The 21,256-nt window shown below is 37.4% G+C and overlaps 1 protein-coding gene across 1 annotated transcript in view; it reads right to left on the bottom strand.

Annotated features, from left to right (window-relative positions):
* LOC126092644 (apoptosis-resistant E3 ubiquitin protein ligase 1) overlaps positions 1–21,256 on the bottom strand; it is a 200,254-nt gene that overhangs the window by 86,615 nt on the left and 92,383 nt on the right. The window contains exon 8 of the mRNA XM_049908367.1: positions 12,862–13,045. Within this exon, the coding sequence (XP_049764324.1) occupies positions 12,862–13,045 (184 nt within the window). The remainder of the gene's footprint in view (positions 1–12,861; positions 13,046–21,256) is intronic.

The raw sequence follows: 21,256 nt of genomic DNA on the forward strand, positions 1-21,256 counted from the left end.
ATGATCAGTGCAAATGCTGAAGCAAATTTAGAAATTATAAGATTTTGATTCCTTAGCTAGAAAATGCCTTCCAAATTCTGTAAACATCATACTAGAGATTACAAACCCAGGACAATTTTAAAAGGTGTGTGATAAAAACCTTTCATTTCTGTGCAGTAACTACCTATATTCCCTGTTCAGTGCTGAAAGTAATACTAAAATGTATAGTTTTGTATATCTCAGAACATCAGCAGCATTAGTAAATTAAGTACAGACACTTTATTTAGTACATAAATAGTTTATTTTGTAGATTTTAAATTTGAATACTAATTATAGATAGAGACAAAGAAAATGGCAACTGAAGGGACAACCAGGAAAGCAATCCCCTCCACCTTTTGTGCACAATTTCCCCATTCTGAATTTTGTTCTATCTCACAGTTGTCAGAAATATGAAGCCTTCAGAAAAACAGTATATTTTCTGCAACAACTACCACCAAAATTTTATAATACAACATCATTAAAATTAAGTTTGTACCTCATCAAAATTTGACAACAAGTTGTCTATGTGAGATAAGTATTTAAAATACTCCATACCCCTTTCTTGTAACATGATGTGCTAAAATAACTTTGACTAAAATTAATGGCATTGTCCAACAACACATTTTAGAATAGACGGGAGGGCACATCAGAAGGTTTAAGTTTGCAGTGCTGGTGCACAGTGAAATCCCTGTGCCACAGTACCACAGCATGTCACTAGAGCAGCCAAAACAAATTAGTGCATCAAATTCCATTCATAAAGTGGATTATCTTGCAGTAATTAGTTTTCTCCATTTGAAGGCAAAAAGCCATGCTGGGTTGGTATGGTAATAATGCATTATCATATGGCACAGATGCTTCTAGTGTTGTCAGACAAGTCTGAATGACAAAGATCAAAGTGGCAGTCCATCTCCCTGTGAATAACTAGGAGCTGCAAGAAAGGCTGAGGCCCTGGTGTTCAAAGACTGGTGTATCACAATCAATACAATAGTAGTGAAAGTGTAAATCAGTTATGGAACAGTTTTCAGTCATGGAGCAGTTTTCAACATCAAAGTATAATTCTATCTAGCAACTTGGAAAAAAAATTCTGAGAAGTTTTGGTCTTGACATTAAATCAGTAAACAAATCACTGACTGTAATGACAACAAAATGGAAAATGACACAGAGAAGGCCAAAATACAAAAAGTCTTTTTCCAAAACTGCTTCACTGAGGAAGATTGCAATGTAGTACCTCCTCTAAATTGTCACATGAATATCAAAATGACTGAATTTGAAATAGGATAGAAAGCAACAGAGGAAAGGCCACTGGGTTTGGTGGGATTACAGTATGGTTTTACATTAAGTATACAAAATAACTTCTCCATCAGCAGAACTCTTCTAGCAACAGTGTATTGCAAGTCGCTGGAGGAGCAAAGCATTCTTAATGATTAGAAAAAACTGCAGGTCATTCCTGTTTTCAAGAAGCATCACTGAACAGACAAACAAAACTGTATGTCTGTATCTCTGATGTTAGTTTCTTGTAGAATCTTGGAACATGTTTTATGCTTGCTTGTTATGACATTTCTGGAGACCAAAAATCTCTTCTGTGGGAATCAACATGGGTTCCAGAAACAACAATTATGTGAAACACACTCTTCTCATCCACGACACCTAGAAAGCAGTCAATGCTGTGTTCATTGCCTTACAGGAAGCACTTGATACAATTCCACACTGCTACCTAATGAACAAAATAGGAGTTTACGGAATATCTGCCCACCTATGTGATTGAAGTGAATAGTTTCTAGCAGATAGAACACAGCATGTTATTCTCAACAGAGGAAAATCTTCAGAAGTAAAAGTAACTCCAAGCAACCCCCCCTCCCCTCCCCTCCCTTACAGGGAGTGTTACAGAACAACTACTTTTCACAATATACATATATGACTTGGTGGATAATATCAGTAGTTCCACGAGGCTTTTTGCAAATTATGGTGTTAATTAGAGAAGTCACAATGCTAGAAAATTGTAGCAAACTGCAGCAAGACAGCCAGAGGATTGATGCTCTGTGCACAGATTGGCAATTGTCACTCAACATAAACAAATATAACAGACTGCACATAAATAAGCAGAAAGATTCATTATTATATGATTACAAAATTGCAGATAACCACTGGAAGCAGTAACATCCATAAAATATCAAGAAGAATGCACATGAAATGATTTAAAATGGAACAACCATATAAAAATAATTAAAAATAATCACAGGTATTGAAACCACAGCAATCAGACAGATAGAAGTACTCAAAGAGCGCGCAGAAAAAGTAGAGCTACAGATCTCGTTTCAGAAAACTGAGTTGTTCTGCACGAAATTAAACATACCAAATTTGAACACAAAGTATGGCAAGATCAACAGGGTCACACACTTTAAGTACCTACGTGAAGTGCTCAAACCAACAGGAAAGGAGAAATTTGCCCTAAAGAGAGTCTTATGCAAAAACACAGGGTATTTACAACAAGAAATGTCCATCCACCTGCACCAAAATTCATCACAACAACACTGTAATAAAACCTGAGGTGCTACATGCCTGTGAGACACTGATGTTATGCACAAAGACCGACTTAGAGAACATTCTCACACAGGAAAGAAAAATCATTAGGAAAATTATTGGACCAGAGCTCACAGACGAAGGATATAGGCTTCACTCCAGGGACACCACAGAGAAGTTCTCCAACATCGCAACAGACATTAGAAAGAGGTGACTAAAATTTATGGACACATCAACAGACTCCCACAGAACAGACTCACCAACAGAATCCTCAGGTACATCCAGCGACTAATGACCACTACACCCTGGATGACACAAGTCAAAATTGATGTGGAAAGAACCCAGATAGATTCAACAGATGTCATGGACAAAGGCATCTCTAGACACAAGGTGTACAAATGACAAGTGATGTCAGAGAAAACAGCACCTGAAGCCCAAAGGCCAAAATGGACTGAAGAAAGGAAGAGAGCCTTTCGTGAACAAAAGAAGGAGTACTGGAAGAACAGGACGAACAAGTAGTCATGTATGTTTCGCATGGTCTGATAAAAGGGCTGTGTTGTTGTTGTAGTCTTCAGTCCTGAGACTGGTTTGATGCAGCTCTCGATGCTACTCTATCCTGTGCAAGCTTCTTCAACTCCCAGTACCTAAGCCAACATCCTTCTGAATCTGCTTAGTGTATTCATCTCTTGGTCTCCCTCTACGATTTTTACCCTCCACCCTGCCCTCCAATACTAAATTAGTGATCCCTCGATATCTCAGAACATGCCCTACCAACTGATCCCTTCTTCTTGTCAAGTTGTGCCACAAAATTCTCTTCTCCCCAATTCTATTCAATACCTCCTCATTAGTTATGTGCACCACATTTTGAAAGCTTCTATTCTCTTCTTGTCTAAACTATTTATGGTCCATGTTTCACTTCCATACATGGCTACACTCCACACAAATACTTTCAGAAACGACTTCCTGACACTTAAATCTATACTCAATGTTAACAAATTTCTCTTCTTCAGAAATGCTTTCCTTGCCATTGCCAGTCAATATTTTATATCCTCTCTACTTTGATCATCATCACTTATTTTGCTCCCCAAATAGCAAAACTCCTTTGAAACTTCCCGAGTTCGAGTCTCGGTCGGGCACACAGTTTTAATCTGCCAGGAAGTTTCATATCAGCTCACACTCCGCTGCAGAGTGAAAATCTCATTCTGAAAACTCCTTTACTACTTTAAGTGTCTTATTTCCTAATCTAATTCCCTCAGCATCACCCGACTTAATTCGACTACATTCCATTATCCTCGTTTTGATTTTGTTGATGTTCATCTTATATCCTCATTTCAAGACACTGTTCATTCTGTTCAACTGCTCTTCCAAGTCCTTTGCTGTCTCTGACAGAATTACAATGTCATCGGCGAACCTCAAAGTTTTTATTTCTTCTCCATGGATTTTAATACCTACTCTGAACTTTTCTTTTGTTTCCTTTACTGCTTGCTCAATATACAGATTGAATAACATCAGGAGAGGCTACAACCCTGTCTCACTCCCTTCCCAACCACTGCTTCCCTTTCATGTCCCTCGACTCTTATAAATGCCACCTGGTTTCTGTACAAATTGTAAATAGACTTCCACTCTCTGTATTTGACCCCTGCTACCTTCAGAATTTGAAAGATAGTATTACAGTCAACATTGTCAAAAGCTTTCTCTAAGTCTACCAATGCTAGATACGTAGGTTTGCCTTTCCTTCATCTTTCTTCTAAGATAAGTCGTACGGTCAGTATTGCCTCATGTGTTCCAACGTTTCTACGGAATCCAAACTGATGTTCCCTGAGGTCAGCTTCTACCAGTTTTTCCATTCGTCTGTAAAGAATTCGTGTTAGTATTTTGCAGCTGTGACTTATTAAACTGATAGTTCGGTAATTTTCACATCTGTCAACACCTGCTTTCTTTGGGATTGGAATTATTATATTCTTCTTAAAGTCTGAGGGAATTTCGCCTGTGTCATACATCTTGCTCAGCAGATGGTGGACTTTTGTCAGGACTGGCTCTCCCAAGGCTATCAGTAGTTCTAATGGAATGTTGTCTACTCTCGGGGCCTTGTTTCGACTTAGGTCTTTCAGTGCTCTGTCAAACTCTTCACGCAGTATTGTATCTCCCATTTTATCCACATCTACATCCTCTTCCATTTCCATAATATTGTCCTCCAGAACATCGACCCTGTATAGACCCTCTATATACTCCTTCCATCTTTCTGCTTTCCCTTCTTTGCTTAGAACTGGGTTTCCATCTGAGCTCTTGATATTCATACAAATGGTTCTCTTATCTCCAAAGGTCTTTTTAATTTTCCTGTAGACAGTATCTATCTTACCCCTCATGAGATAAGCCTCTACATCCTTACATCTGTCCTCTAGCCATCCCTGCTTAGCCATTTTGCACTTCCTGTCGATCTCATTTTTGCAACGTTTGTATTCCTTTTTGCCTGCTTCATTTACTGCATTTTTATATTTTCGCCTTTCATCAATTAAATTCAATATTTCTTCTGTTACCCAAGGATTTCTACTAGCCCTCGTCTTTTTACCTACTCGATCCTCTGCTGCCTTCACTACTTCATCCCTCAGAGCTACCCATTCTTCTTTTATTGTATTTCTTTCCCCCATTCCTGTCAATTGTTCCCTTATGCTCTCCCTGAAACTCTCTACAACCTCTGGTTTAGTCAGTTTATCCAGGTCCCATCTCCTTAAATTCCCACCTTTTTGCAGTTTCTTCAGTTTTAACCTACAGTTCATAACCAATAGATTGTGGTCGGAGTCCACAACTGCCCCTGGAAATGTCTTACAATTTCAAACCTGGTTCCTAAATCTCTGTCTTATTATTATATAATCTATCTAAAACCTTCCAGTATCTCCAGGTCTCTTCCATGTATACAACCTTCTTTCATGATTCTTGAACCAAGTGTTAGCTATGATTAAGTTATGCTCTGTGCAAAATTCTAGCAGGCGGCTTCCTCTTTCATTTCTTAGCCCCAAACCATATTCACCTACTACATTTCCTTCTCTTCCTTTTCCTACTGTTGAATTCCAGTCACCCATGACTATTAAATTTTTGTCTCCCTTCACTACCTGAATAATTTCTTTTATCTCATCATACATTTCATCAATTTCTTCATCATCTGCAGAGCTAGTTGGCATATAAACCTGTACTACTGTAGTAGGTGTGGGCTTCATGTCTATCTTGGGCACAATAATGCGTTCACTATGCTGTTTGTAGTAGCTTACCCACACTCCTATTTTCCTATTCATTATTAAAGCTACTCCTGCATTACCCCTATTTGATTTTGTATTTAGAACCCTGTATTCACCTGACCAAAAGTCTTGTTCCTCCTGCCACCGAACCTCACAAATTCCCACTATATCTAACTTTAACCTATCCATTTCCCTTTTTAAATTTTCTAACCTACCTGCCCAATTAAGGGATCTGACATTCCACACTCCGATCTGTAGAATGCCAGTTTTCTTTCTCCTGATAATGACGTCCTCTTGAGTAGTCCCCGCCCAGAGATGTGAATGGGGGACTATGTGTGCCTGTAATGTGTGTAATAATGATAATCATAGGTAAGGCAAATGCCACATAGATGCTCTGGAGGAATTCTCGGGAAGTGTAGTGCAGTGCAGAGAGAGAGAGAGAGAGAGAGAGAGAGAGAGAGAGAGAGAGAGAGAGAATGTGTGTGTGTGTGTGTGTGTGTGTGTGTGTGTGTAAGTGTAAGTGTACATGTGGGCAGTGTGCAGTGTGTGTGTGGGGGGTGGGGGGGGGGAGAGGGAGGGGGGGCCATGCCATGTTGATGTGACAAGATTCAGTTTCAGATTAAACTCATAAGGGGCATATTACTGAAATCTCCTGATGAAGTTATGTTTTTGCTCAATATCACCACCAAAGCTTCTTCTGCATAGAACATCGTCACACATGTTGCTTATTTGGGCTATCAAATTTCACCTCATCCCCGACATTCTTCTGACATGGCATCCAGTGATTTCTTCCCCTCCCTTGGATGAAGAAATTACTGTATGGCAGGCACTTCCAGAGTGATGAGGAGGGGGTTTTTGATGTTGAACACTGCGTGAACAATGCAGACTTCTATGGTCACATTCTCCATCAAGTTATCCATCATTGGAAAAAATACATTACATTGAATGGTGAATAAGTAGAAAAGGAATAACATCACCAAACCTCATGGTCATTTTGGTTACTAAAAGGTATCACCTTTCATGGTTAGGCTGAGGCTGAGTGAGAAGTATATAAGAAAGATATCAACAGCTTATAACATTCTTCGAGACACCATTGGATGATGATTAGAAACAGTACAATATTTCTGTTGAATCAGCATTTAAAGTTGACAAGCAGCTGCTCTTAGAAATATTCCACAGTTAGTACAACATTTAACATCATGCCTATGTATTTAATATGTGAAAATATCAGTAGGTAGATGTCCATGTTCAGACAGCTCAAAGGATAACTGTAAGTTTTAGCATACTAATGATGAAGATCAGAGTCCCAGGCTGAGATCTCAGTCTCCTGAAAAGCCTTCAAATGTCATGAATGAAAGATGATTGAAAACTGCAGACTTAAGTCAGAATGCAGAAACATGCAATATTTAAACTCAGAAGATCCTGAAATCAATGTGTTCAAATTCATTTAGCAACAGATTTATAGCTGACTCTATATGGTATAAGACTAGTAATAAAGGAAAGCTGGCGACAGAAAACTCACAATTGTAACTGGCAGAGTTTGTCCATTCTTCACTAATTCATACAGCAACAGAAGTTTTAAGAGAATGAATGACTTCTGTTTCTCACTACACACGTTGCTTTTCATGCACAACATTTCAAATTTTCTCTGTTTCTATACTTTTAATAATGCCACAATACCTATCCTCTATTATTATTATTATTATTATTATTATTGTTCCCCTTTAGGAGAGCGGTTGAACTTGAATTCGTAATTTCATCTCCAGAGGTTTTTCTTCTTTACTTCCCAAAAACTCGTCATCCTCTCAGAATGCTCCTTCTTCCATTCTTCTGTCCATTTTTTACCAGGCTGGTGGGATATTCTTTCCTCAAACTTCACACTTGTGATTTTATTCTGGCACTCAGTGCGGTCTTCAAGATTTTTTATGTTGATCTGCTGCAGATTCCTCTGGACACCTTTCAGCCATTTTGTGCCACATTTACTCTTTGTTATAATACTGAAAATTTTCCTTGCTGTCCTGATGTCTTCCATCCTGTAGATATGTGTATAAACTTTGGTTTGGCATTTTCTGATTTCGTCTGTTACTGTGTTGGTCTTTATATATAGCTCGTTTTGTGGTCTCTTCATCCAAATACCGTTATTGTTGATTGCACTGTAAATCTTCCTGAGAATCTTTCTATTTCCCTAATTTTTGAATGACCATAAATCACCATTGTTTCAGCTGCATAGATTGCTTCTGGAAGAATCACTGTTCTATAGTGCCATAATTTTGTGTCTGTCAAAATGCACTTCTTGTAATGCATCCAAGTAGCTTGTAGGCCTACTGTAGCTTGGTGATTCTTTGTTAATTGGTGATCCAATTTAATCATAAGGACTGTATAGTTTCTCTGAGCTATTTAAAATGGTACACTTGTGCAATTTTACCATGTTTTGTGATTAAAGGGGATTTATTTACTGGCTGTCTTTCCATATATTTGGCTTTTTCATATCTGTAGTCCGGTTATTTGTGAAACTTCATGTACTTTTTCCACTGTGTGAATTGCTTCTGTTCTGTTATTGGTGATAACTGCAATATCGTCAGCGAAAGCAAGGCACTTGACTTTAATTAAGTTCTCTTTTTTGATAGCAATTTGGATGCCCTTTATATGAGATTCCCATTCCCTGATGATCTTTTCTAGAACAATATTGAAAAGCATGGGGATAGTCCATCCCCATCACACTTCAGTTTTGATTTTGAAGGGTTCTGATATTTCACCCATGAATTTCACTTTAGATGTTGTTCCTGTAAGTGCCTGTTCTGTGATTGTTCGTGTCTTTTGGTCAATTCCATTTTCTTCCATGCTTTTAAACAGGGTTTTATTATTGTTGTTATTATTATATTTTTGATATAAGTTAATTATGTGGAACCATTTGATATGCACTGTACATTGTTCATGACTATATTCAAGATGACTTGTTCTCTACAATTCCTACAAGTATGTGTTTCCACAGGAAATTTTTAAGTAAAGCAGTCCAGGAAACCCACTTTATTTCCCTACAAAAGGAGAAAGTAACAAATGTTAAGCAATTCTCCATGCAAAATTTGTTTAATTATTGTGGTAGTATAGAAATTTAAATTAAAAGTTGTGTGGAGAAATTTTAGATTACTGTTGACACTGCTCTTCAAACAATAAACTCCAGGTGCAGACCAGCAAATGACAGCCAGCAGTACAAATATTATGTATATAGTGTTTAATTTAGTTGTTTCCTTCCTGTAACTATCTGCTAGTCTGTGTCAAGTAGTGTTTACATTTTTTCTAAAATTCTTTGCAAGTTGTGCAAGTGTTAGTGTCACTTGATCCAAGTACCTAACCAGATTTAGCCATAGTTATTGTCTCAGTTCTTTAAACTATATAACCAGATAGTTTTAGAACCTTTTAATTGTTTCACAATTTTAATTCAATTTAATTAATAGCAAAATATGCCTAGGGGCTGTAATTGTTGTGCATACAAGTGAGGAAAGAGGCCACAGTGCACAAAAAAGTTATAAACTTCATTTGCCACTGTTGACAAGCTTCAGACTGAGGTCAAGTGCTGCAGCAACAAAGGTGCCTCTGGGATGTCAGCTGTAGAACCTCTCATCCCACCAGCATCCCCTACGAACCCTGATGCTACAGAACCTCCCGATATGCCGCATCTGCCCAGTCTGGCCTCAACTGAGAGCGAATGGTACTCAGTGTTGGGGACATAGGTTTCTAGGAGGAGTGCGTATTTAGGCACTGGCTGTACAGCTGCGCCCATTCTCTATAATTACAGATCTAAGGTGTTGCACATTGCTGAAATTATGACTGGGCAAGTGGGAGGTACCTTACTTGTTGCAATTGAGGCCAACTGTCCTCCTGCAGACACAGCTACTGTGGTGGCAGGGTATTTGTGGCATGAAGTCCTTCTGTATATCAGACAGATGGTTAGATGTAGTAGTAGGGGAAAAAAAAAAAAAAAAAAAAAAAAAAAAAAAAAAAAAAAAAAAAAAAAAAAAAAAAAAAAAGTGGGTACTGAAAAATTCATCTTCAAATTGCTCACTGTTGAAGAAATTTACCTTATCTGGGTCATCTTCTACATTGATGTTTGATCTGTTTATGTTTATAAAGAAATCATTAACTAATTCATAAATCTGAGCAGGGTTTACAATAGTTTTATCCTCTATCTTGAGTTCACAAATATCTAGCTTTGTACACTGACTATAATGCCTTTGATTTGTTTTCACTATCCAAAATAAATCTATTATTTGCCATTTCTTTTGCTGCCTTTACAACTATTTTAAAAATATTTTTGCAATTTTTTACATAGAATACAAAATCAGGACTTTTGTTATGATTTAGTTCCTCGTGTAGTGGTCTAGATAAAATTACAATATTTTGCCCTAACTCTACACAACAGCTTTCAAATATACATTCTTCATTAAGGGAATTGAAATAAAATCTTTTTCTATATTCCATTGATCTTCCCACAAGTACGCACAATCCTCCTTGTGTTAAATTACTCCTACAAATGGTTATTTAAGATTTTGATACTATCCTTTGTAAGCCAATGTTTATTCAAGCACACAACCTTGATATTTGGAATTTCTGACAAAATGATTTGCAAGTCATTGTGTTTTGTTTCTCTACCATGTGTATAGTTTGAACTTAACCTTTGAACTTAACCTTTACTTTCAAGTGCCTTACGAATGTTGTTTTTCAAATATTCTTAATGGCATCTGTTTTGAAACACTGTTTGTGTATTTTCGTTTCAACTTTGTTATCAATTTTTACACCCCCACATCTGCATACTAGTTTCCCTTACTAAGTATGATCTTACAAATATCACTGTACCTTGTCCTAAAGATTTATCAATGATAAATTTATTTGAATCCTTGAAAAGTGCACCAAGTATGTTGCACTGCTCTCTGATGTAGTTGTTTATCCTGTCTATGTATTTATCATTTACCAATTTTCTGTGCAGGATACTACTTATAATTAATTTTGATGGTGGGTACACGTTTTTTTGCCATCCAGATCAGATTTTGTCCTTTGTTTAGGGTCTCTTCTTCACTGCTGTTTTGCAGCAGTTTCGTACCCACATGGATGAAAACATCTTTATAGTTTTCACTGTGATTTACCACTGGGAATACATTTTGTTTTGTTGTCTGCATGTTCTTGAAGTGATTATTTAATTTATTTATACCTATCCATGGGCAGACATCAATTTTAGTGTTCAGTGCAGCAACATTTGTAATTAGTGAATTGCCAATTATTAAGAAGTCATTTGGAGTGCTTTGTTTGTCACATTCTTGATGCTTTCTTCCTTTGTTTTTGTATGTTACTGCGATCCACTTATATTTATTTCTAGGTTCGAAACAGTTTGTAATTCTTTCTACATGATTTTTGTCATTATTATCACTTTTTTTGATTTGCATACCACTTTACCACTTTGAGTTTGATAGCTTATTTGGCCATTTTCCTTCACTGGTTCACTGTTCCCACGGATCTATAAAGGTTTTTCATTTAATAGCTTCACGTTTTCTTGCTTTAAGATTACAATTTCTTTTCAGAGAGATTCAGTGTCACATTCATCACTAGCACAGTTATGACATGACCACCTAATATCATTATTTACGAACCTAAGATTCTCATTTGCACTCTTTTTGTGTAACCAGAAGTTACATTTCACACAGAGGATACCTTTAATCACTTGTTTTTTGCATTCTTTACATGCTGTGTGTTATGAAACTGCCTTTTAGCTGAAACAGAAGCGTCTCTGCGCTGTTCTACCATTGCCATCTTGCATGTTGCTGGTACACACCCTCTACCTATGTCCATTCAATCTAACTGATAACTGAGTGATAATCTTGCTGATGTAAAATGCCAAACAGTGTTTACATAACAGCTGGCATATGACGTGTCATTTCACAGATGGCTCTCCCTTTGATAGTACAGGCTTTGCTGATTACGGGCTGGTATAGGTGATAGTAGGAGGGTGCACGGAGCAAGTCTCACAGTGGGGATGGTCACAGGGGTAGGAGCCATGGGGTAGGGATATGGGTGCAGAAGGAGCATAGGGTCTGATAAGGATACTGCAGAGATTGGGACGATGGCAAAAAGCTATTCTAGATACGGTGAGCAAAATGTTAAGACAGAATGGATCTCATTTCAGGGCATGGATTTAGAAAGTCATGGCCTTGTCATGACCTCAGTTCCTGTGTTATCACATGCACCATCTAGATTCTTCCCCCAGACACCAGTTTCTCAGAACTCCACAGGTGGGAACTTGCGCTACAGTACGTCCTTGGCTCTTGCCATCCACCTGGATTTAACTTACATTAATTCCTTCAGTCTCAGCACTTCTCCAAGGCAACTACTCCTTTTTTTCACTCCATTATAGTTTTCTACATCTTTCATTTTCTGACCCATCTATTTTTTGCCATCTCCCCTCCCTCCTCTGTTACAAACAATTTACTTAGCTTTTCACTCTTATTACATCATGCATGATGTTTTAGCAGTAATCTCTGTCTTGCATATTACCCTGTCTTTCACCTTTCAACTCTTAGGCTTCCAAATCTCATCCAGTGCCATTCCCACAATCGGTCTTTTCTTCCCATGGCGTCCAGTAAGTCTCCCCTGACTCGGGGTTCTGGGTGACTTTTCTGAGCTGTAACCCTTTTCCTAAGCCTCTTGAGTCCTTTTCCTTCACTCCTCTTCCTTCCCCTTCAACTCTTCTGCTGGAAGAAGGAACTAATGACTTGCATAATTTAAACCTTGGTGTGTGTGTGTGTGTGTGTGTGTGTGTGTGTGTGTGTGTGTGTGTGTTTTTTTTTTTTTTTTCTCCTGTCGCTGTTTTCGCTGTTTGGTGAATAGATTTTTTTATTTATCCAATTACATTATATTGTCAAAAATTAATTATTTTCGTTATTATATTGCTTCCTCTCATATATATTATGCGCAATGCCTATGAAGCCAAAATTTGGGTTCAAAACAAGGGAAAGGTGGTGGGTGTGGGGATTGAAAGAAGGGTAAAGTGGAGGAGCAATAATGGCAATTATTGAAGCTGATAATAAAATTATATACTAACCACTTAAAACAATAATGTCGAAGTCCCCATTACGTAGTTCAGTGCCACGGTAGGAAACGGATGCATGAAAGCAACCCTCAGACGGAAAACGAACTTGCAGAGTGACACGATGGCTCAGCCAGTCATAGTCAAACTCTGCTGTGTAAGGAGGTGAAGGACATGAACCAGACACAGATGATCCAACCTGCATGACAGAAATTAAAAAATATTTGATTTTAATACAATAGTGTCTAACATTATTAAAAAGTGTTATTAATGCTCACTGCATGAATCATCTATCATAAGTCTCAATAGCTTAACACAATTTGAACATAAAATAAAAAAGGCACCACTTTTTTAACTACTGCTTCTACTCTCACTATCGTTACATCAGCAGTCTTCCCCTTCAATTTCCTTCCTGTCATCATACATTGTAGCAGAATTTGCTTGGCTGCCACACTACACAGCACTCATGGACTCATTTAAGAATGATTTTAATTGAGTTGTAATCTTGCTTTTTCTCCACCCTGCTTTCTGACATTTCTCCTGTTTTTTACTGAGAGTCATTTCCACTTTTAGTTCACTCTGATTATGAATTATGTAGTGTCCATTCCTGCCGGAAACCTCTAGACATATGCCATTCCTAATTTGTATTTTCCATGGTTTGAATAGACAGCACTCATCCCCAACCTCAGTTTAATATAGATTAAGACAAAAAATGACATACCAAAAATTAATTATCTGAATGGGATGGTAATCAGTAGATGTGATATACACATAGAGACAAACAAATGATTACAATTTCAGAAAAAAGTATGATTTATTCAAGAGAAAGAGCTTCACAAATTGAGCAAATCAATAATGTGTTGGTCTACCTTTGGCCCTTACGTGAGCAGTTACTCAGGTTGGGACTGATTGATAGATATGGATGTTCTCATGACAGATTTCATGCCAAATTCTGTCCAATTGGTGCATTAGATCATCAAAATCCTGTGCTGGCTGGAAGGCCCTGCCCATAATGCTCCAAACATTCTCAATTGGATTGCTGGTCAAGGTAGGGTTTGGCAAGTTCATAGAGAAGCAGTAGAAACCCTTGCCGAATTAGTATGGGCATTTTTTTTGCTGAAATGTAAGCCTAGGATGGCTTGCCACAAATGTTACAAAACAGGGTGTAGAATGTCATCAGTGTAGCACTGTACAACAAAGGTGCCACGCATGACAAGCAAAGTGGTCCTACTATGAAATGAAATGGTACCTCAGACCACCACTCCTGGCTGTCAGGTCATATGGTAGGCGACAGTCAGGTTTATTGGGGAATCTCAAGACATGTCTTTGCTCATCATCGGGGCTCAGCTCCAAGCTGGACTTACCACTAAAAACAATTCTACTCCACTGAATGAGATTCCAGGTCAAATGTGCCCAACACCACTTCCAATGGGCTTGTTGGTGTACAAAGGTAGTCAGCGCAAGTGGCATGGTGAGCTCAGCTCCTTTCTCTGAGCTGCCTATCGATGATACTTCTGGTCAATGAAGCCTCTCTTATGATTGCTCGGTCTTCATATTCTGTGGTCTTTCTAGGTCAACCGCTTCCTTCTTGATGCTGTGTTTGGCCATGGTTCACAAACTCGTGCCAACATAATTTATAATGGCATCACTCCCATTCAAATGCCGGCTGATGTGGTGATTACTCCAACTGGCTTCTTTGACCCCAATTACTAATCCTCTCTCAAATGCTGATAACTGCATATATTGATCATGCACCTGTCTGTGAGGCATAGTTACAGTCCAATGGTGTAAATGAAATTCGCAAATAATTAATGCCCTAGTATCGACATGTCCCCTGTTTAGTAATGTTTGCTGTCCCTGCCGGCTGCACAGTGAAATGGTGCTGCAGCATCACACATTCATCCACTAGCCGCCAAAGTTTACAATTTTGCTTTTTCTATTGATACCCGTAGGAATATCAATTTGTGAGCAATTTGTATAACTCCTTTATGGTACATCGTTCTCTCTCTCTCTCTCTCTCTCTCTCACACACACACACACACACACACACACACACACACACACACACACACACACACACACACACACACAAATACTATGTTTCAATACTTTCACAGAAATTTTGGAGAGTGACCTGGATGATACCCATTCTTGATGTCTGAAACATTGCCCCATTTAATGTTTTACAAAATAAACATGATGCTAAAAAATAGACATATATCTAAGTTGAGCCATCAGCAAAGCTATCACAAAATGCCTTCTTATTTATAAACAGAAAATAAATATTGAAAGGGAGGGTTCTGATCTCATAAAGACCACTAGAATCAACACAAAAAATTGGGAAAGTAGATGAAAAGTTGAATGGAAGCTATACAGGCACCAGAAAATAGTAGAATAAAGGGATAATGTATTGAAAAACTAAGAAAGACTGGGCAAAGTTAAGATGGTGTAGAGTGTACAACAGATTAGATTATTGTAAAAAGTAGGCAGTTGGAGGGTAGTACGTGATTATATATTTAAGGGACAAATCATCTTTGTGGAGCTCACAAATAGCCACATCAGGAAGACAAATTTAAAAGGTCAGAAATATTAATATGAGGGTGACATATTTAAAGTAACTGTATGAGACAGAAATATATTACACTCTAGAATAAGTTTTCAAACTTCCTTCTATTATCTCTCAATCTGACTACTACCTTCATTATTAATGTACATATTTTTGACAGTGATGCCTCTCCATGTTATTTTTCTGATAAAGGTTCCCAAATATAGTTGCAGTCATCACTCTGAAATAAAGTGGCTTACATGTTTGACATTTACACTACAGTACTAGACTCTAGCTCAACCACACTGTTAATCATACTATGAGACAAGCTTATAACTATATTTTGTATCCAAGTTGTTGTTCCCGATTCCTCAGTGTAAGATTGTGTTTCACATTTGTTTCAGCAAACATTCTGGGTAAAATACGACAAATCTTCTTATTACAGTCTTGATGTTTGTGCAAGGTACTCCTGATTCAACCAATGAAAAAGATGATCTCCTGAATATGACAGCTTTACAATGTAGGGATGGATCCAAGTGATCAGAGTCTTCATTTCTCTTTGATTATGATATTAGAATATTTTGGCCAGTGTGACCAAGAGGATTTAATCAACAAATAAATTCTTTGCATTAATTCTAGAGTATCACAGAATCAAGATAGCTTCCAGCACCATATATTTCACTAAAATGTGACCTTTGTTATTGTTACCATTATTATAATTTTTTACTAATCTACATAAAATGGTTTATCCACGTTAAGACATGCATATCCATACACAACAATACTGCAAACTGGTACATGCATGACCTAGAAGTGATGCTTTGAATCTACTTGGAAGCACAACTAGGACATTCAACAAAAAGTTGTAGTCCACTAACATTTGCAAACAGTACCTGACCGAGACACGCAGGGTGCAACAAACAGACAAAACTTTGAAGGGCCATGCAGGATGTCCTCAGGAATACATGCCGTAATCTCTGGTGGAGAAGATGGCAGCTATGAGGCAGGTATTGGCATCTGTAATTTCGATGCTATGTATTGTGTGACTGTTTCAGACAAAGGATCCTGCTCTCAGTTAATTTCTCATGGTACCCCCTAAAAATCTCTCAAAGTTAGTTATTATGTAGAGTGTAACAAAATAACACCAACAACCTCAAAATTATATGGGATGTCTGCCTATGTAGCAGCTCTTCCCATCATCATTTCTGAAGGTTGCAGCAGTCACACACATTTAGTGAATAATAACACAGTTTTAAGAATGCAATACCTTTATTTACTTTAAAAGAAAAGAAATGTAAATGCAAATAAAAGAAGAAGAAACTTGGAAGAGTATTCACTGAGGCAGGGAATAAAAAAAGTTTCAAGGAGTAAATGTTGCTGTTCATGATATTTTTACATGAAGGAAAATAAAACTACAGAAGGTATTCAAAATGCCTGTATCCAACACTGCAGCAAGCCTAACATTGACTCACTCAAAGATACTGGGCATAATGCAAATATCTTCACATGCAGCACATATTCTTGAAACTAAGTCCTTAGCAGACTCCGCTGAGATTTCATACATCACATTCTTCGGACAATCCTACAGGTAAAACTAAAGCGGTTGACATCAGCCAACTGCAGCAGCCAAGTTACAGGGACACCTCAAGCACTCAGAAATTTCCAAAGATCTACTGTATTTGATTTGGGCTTTAGCAGCTCTACTGAAGTGAGTAGGGGCCTATCATATTGGAACTAAATATATCAATGGACTGCAAGTAGCACCTCTTACAATTATTCCAGGGGCACTAATCAAATGAACACTGCTTATAAACTGAGGAGGAACCATCTAACAGTAAATCAGTCAATCATGTACCATTCCAGTCTATAAATTCGTTGTAAATGTTAATTGACGACCTCATTCATAGGTGACATGTGCTTTATCTTCTATCAAAATATGACAGCTGTGAGAACTGAACATGCCCTCATGGTTGAAGGACACCTCACCAGTAAACAAAACACCTACAGCATAATACAAACAATGGAAAATCCACAATGGAATGTAACAATATGATGAAAAGGATAGTTGCTACTCACCACATAGTGGAGATGCTGAGTCATGGAAAAGTACAACTAAAAGACTGTCAGAAAGTTAGCCTAGCTTTCTGACAGTCTTTTACGTAGTTGTATCTTTCTGTGACTTGGAATATCTGCTATACGGTAAGTAGCAACTATCCTTTTCATTATATTGTTACAGCATAATACAGCCGCATAATACTATGCTGCAAAAACCGCACCCAGCACTCCACTTGTGAAACAAAATCAAGAATTCTAAGGACCTGTCCCTCCTGGAAATGAAGTGGAAACCATCCTCCTATGCACTGCTCTCCAGATTGTCACATAGTTGGTTTGCACTTTGTGTGCTACTATGCACCTTCTTATGGATGTGTGTGTGTTATCTTTTCAGCTTATCCTATGCATATCTGCATTTCACATATTACCTCCCTCACTTTGATGCCCTTTGAAACCTCATGTTTCACCTAGATGCTGATGAGCAGTGGCAAACAGTGTGGTGTGGCTGACGCCTATTTGGAAATATTTGCTCATACACATGCAACTCTGCAAGTCCAGTTTTTCTTGCAATACAATGTGTTTACATCACACGTTTTTGTCTTACCCTCATGTTTCAACTGCACTTAATGTAGTTTTCCACTTCTTCACCATTGAAACTCAAATTTCCTGCCAAAGGAGTGGCCTAACTGTTTGCTGTGTCCCTTGTAGTTTGGACACTCTGTAGTATAGTTGGATTTGTTTTCAGAGAAGGGATCCTATCCTGAATTTCTTCCTCGAGACACCTCGACAACCACTCAAAGTTGGCTGGTGTCTTTGACATACCTTTTATTTACAAGCACTTTTTCATTTAAACATGTAACACTACTGTTCCTTTATGAATGTGACACAGACATCAGTTTAGAAAAGAACCTTTAACCAAACATAACTAGGTAAAACACCACATATCAATGCAAAGGTGGAACTTATACACAAAATATTAATTAATTTTTACTTTCAGAGAGAAAATCAACATTAAGAGTAACATGTTAGGGAAAGTTTAAAAAGACTAATTAAGAACATAACACAGTTTAAAAGGAAAAGGGGAACACTTTACGCTACAGCTGAAAGAAATGAATGTGAAGTGCAACATACAAGATTTAAAAAATTATTAGACTAGAACAAATTTACCATAGAATGGCACAACAAAACAGCCAGAGGTAAGGAAAGTAGATACAACAGGTTAACAGGCAGGCACACATGACACTCATGGACACAGGGGAAAGAGGAAAAAATAGAGTGGAAATGGATTAAATGAAAGCAGATAAAATACACAACAAAAAAAAGAGATTAAATAAAGCAAGAAGTTAAGACAAGGAATTGTAACAGGAAATGAAGTACACACAGAGATAACAGAAATAAAGTTGGAAAAAGGAAGAAAGATTAAAGTTGAATGTTCAGCTCACAACCAGGTAATCAGAGACCAAGCACAAGGGCAGGCCGAGGATGGGGAAGGAAACTGGTCAAGTCCTTTACATAAGAACCTTCCTGATATTCATCTTAATCAGTTTAGGAAAAAAACAGAGAACATAAATTGATGAGAGTTTGAATTACACTGCTCCCAAATGTGAGACAGTACTTAGCAACCCCATTTGGAAGGATTAAAGGTGAAAGAACAACAATTGGCAAATGAGTACATGCAAGGCAACTGGCAAAAACTAACCACTTCTCAAAGAACAAAATTCTAAATATAGATACTAGTAAAAAGGAAGAAGATAACATGCACGCTGAATTGAGCATTAGGTCCCTGTGCTTGTGTTAATAGCATCTGCCTGTGTCCACTGAATCTCACTGGTTATAGTATAGTTACTATTCTGATTTGAAACATAAAAATTCTAGTACATAAGCTGGTACATAACTTGGTAATAATACGTGGAGTTCTCGAGAAAACAAATGAAAATGTGCTTTCATAGAGATGAAGTGAAGAGCAATGAGATGACGTTAGACAAGCTGTATATCAGCATTATGGCAATTTTCTGAAATCATGTAGAGTCAGTTGTCCTGAAGTTTACTTACTGACAAGCCACATTCACTTTCCAATATGTTAATCACAGCTACAAAATTTTTATCAATCAAGAACCTATATGAGGTTTAGACAAATTTTTAATTAACACCTTGAAATAATAAAGTTACACAATTTTTTTGAGGGTTGAAGTTTGCAGTCCTTGTGCACACTGAAATTCCCACATCACTGCATGCAACCAGAGGAGCTAAAACAAAGTTGAGCAGCTAATCTCCACGTTATCAGTGTGGGTACACCATTCTGTTTTGGCTTCAGAAAGGCATGCTATGGCACTGTGATGTGGGGTTTTCAATGCATAACACGACTGTACATTTACCTTCAAAAAAATAATCAGGTAACTATTTCTCAGAGGTGATGATTAAAACCTTATGACTGCACTCTATACAGTTTGATTTCCTTGCACAACGAAATTTCTTTCTCAGACCAGTTGCATATGTTAACTTTCTGTTGTCTTTTTCTTTCTTTCTTTCATCCTCTTTGTGCTTTTTGCCATGATGTTCCCATCTTTCAAATCCAACAGCCATTTCTGCCGTTCTCCGTCATCTTTTTTGAGCTTACTGCATATTTGTGTCCTAATTTGTTTGGTTCTTGCTTTCCATTATTCCATTTCATATCCCAAGTCTTCCTTCCTGTGTGCCCACTTGCATTTTTCTCCTTAATAATCATTACAGATGTCTTTGAAGCATTTACTGTTCACGTGGTAAAACTTTGTTGTAATTTCACACTTTTCTATCTGTCTATAACTGCAGTTTTTGTATTTTTACTAATCGTTAGAGACTTACTTAATTAATACTTCTGTTCAGCCCCCCTCCCATTGTCCACTCATTTCCAAACACAAAGAAACCTTTCATTTTCAGATAATTAATGACTAGTTTTTGTGAAGCACTGAGCTTAATTCATATTTTGTATGTGAATGCTATGCCGGTACTCTCTCTCATACAGAAAGATAGAAATGCTACTTGCCTTTATTTGTTTGAAACCAAGGTTACATTTTCACTAGATACTCATGTGTGTCTTACATGATTTCAGTAAATAAGTATTTATGTACTCATGATCTCCAAGAATGTTAAAAGTAAATTCATATCAAATACTGAAGGTAATGAAAAAACAAAGCACAGAGAATGCTTTCCTCCATCACTACGGACAGTTCAACAGTTCAGCCTGACAAGAAAAGGAAAATAAATTGCAAATGGCATTGGTTTGTTGAAGAGATCCATCTAGCAGTTGTCTGAAGGTGATGATAAAACAGAGAGAACCTAATACAGTATAATCAGTTAAGGACTTGAATCTTATTCCTCTATGTGAGAATATAGTATGGAGTGCTGAGCTACTTTCTTCAGTTGGTAAGAGGAAAGAAAAGAAATTACAAATACAAATAAATATATTCCAATTAATTCAAAAAGTTCACATTACATCAAAATTTTGAGTTTGGACAAATTATGTGTTTTTAGGAACATTTGTAATGTGCAAGATTTAAAAACAAATTTCATTCCTCTTCAAAAGATGGAGATGATGTAAATTAGAACAAAACAATTTCCATATCCACTGTGACTCATTTAGCTTATAAGAAGAATGAGAATCTGGAATGAAGGGTCACAAAGTAGTGATAATAGGTTATGCTGCACTTTGAACCATGGAACAGAAGACAGTAAGCAGAGGAAGAGAGACAGATGTATTTCACGTAACAACCATGAAGGTAGAAGTGTGAAATTAGGGCTCTTGTAGAGGCTTTTATACAGTCAATTTTCCTTTGT

The sequence above is a fragment of the Schistocerca cancellata genome, chromosome 7 (assembly GCF_023864275.1).
Source record: "Schistocerca cancellata isolate TAMUIC-IGC-003103 chromosome 7, iqSchCanc2.1, whole genome shotgun sequence".
NCBI classification, from domain to species: Eukaryota; Metazoa; Arthropoda; class Insecta; order Orthoptera; family Acrididae; genus Schistocerca; species Schistocerca cancellata.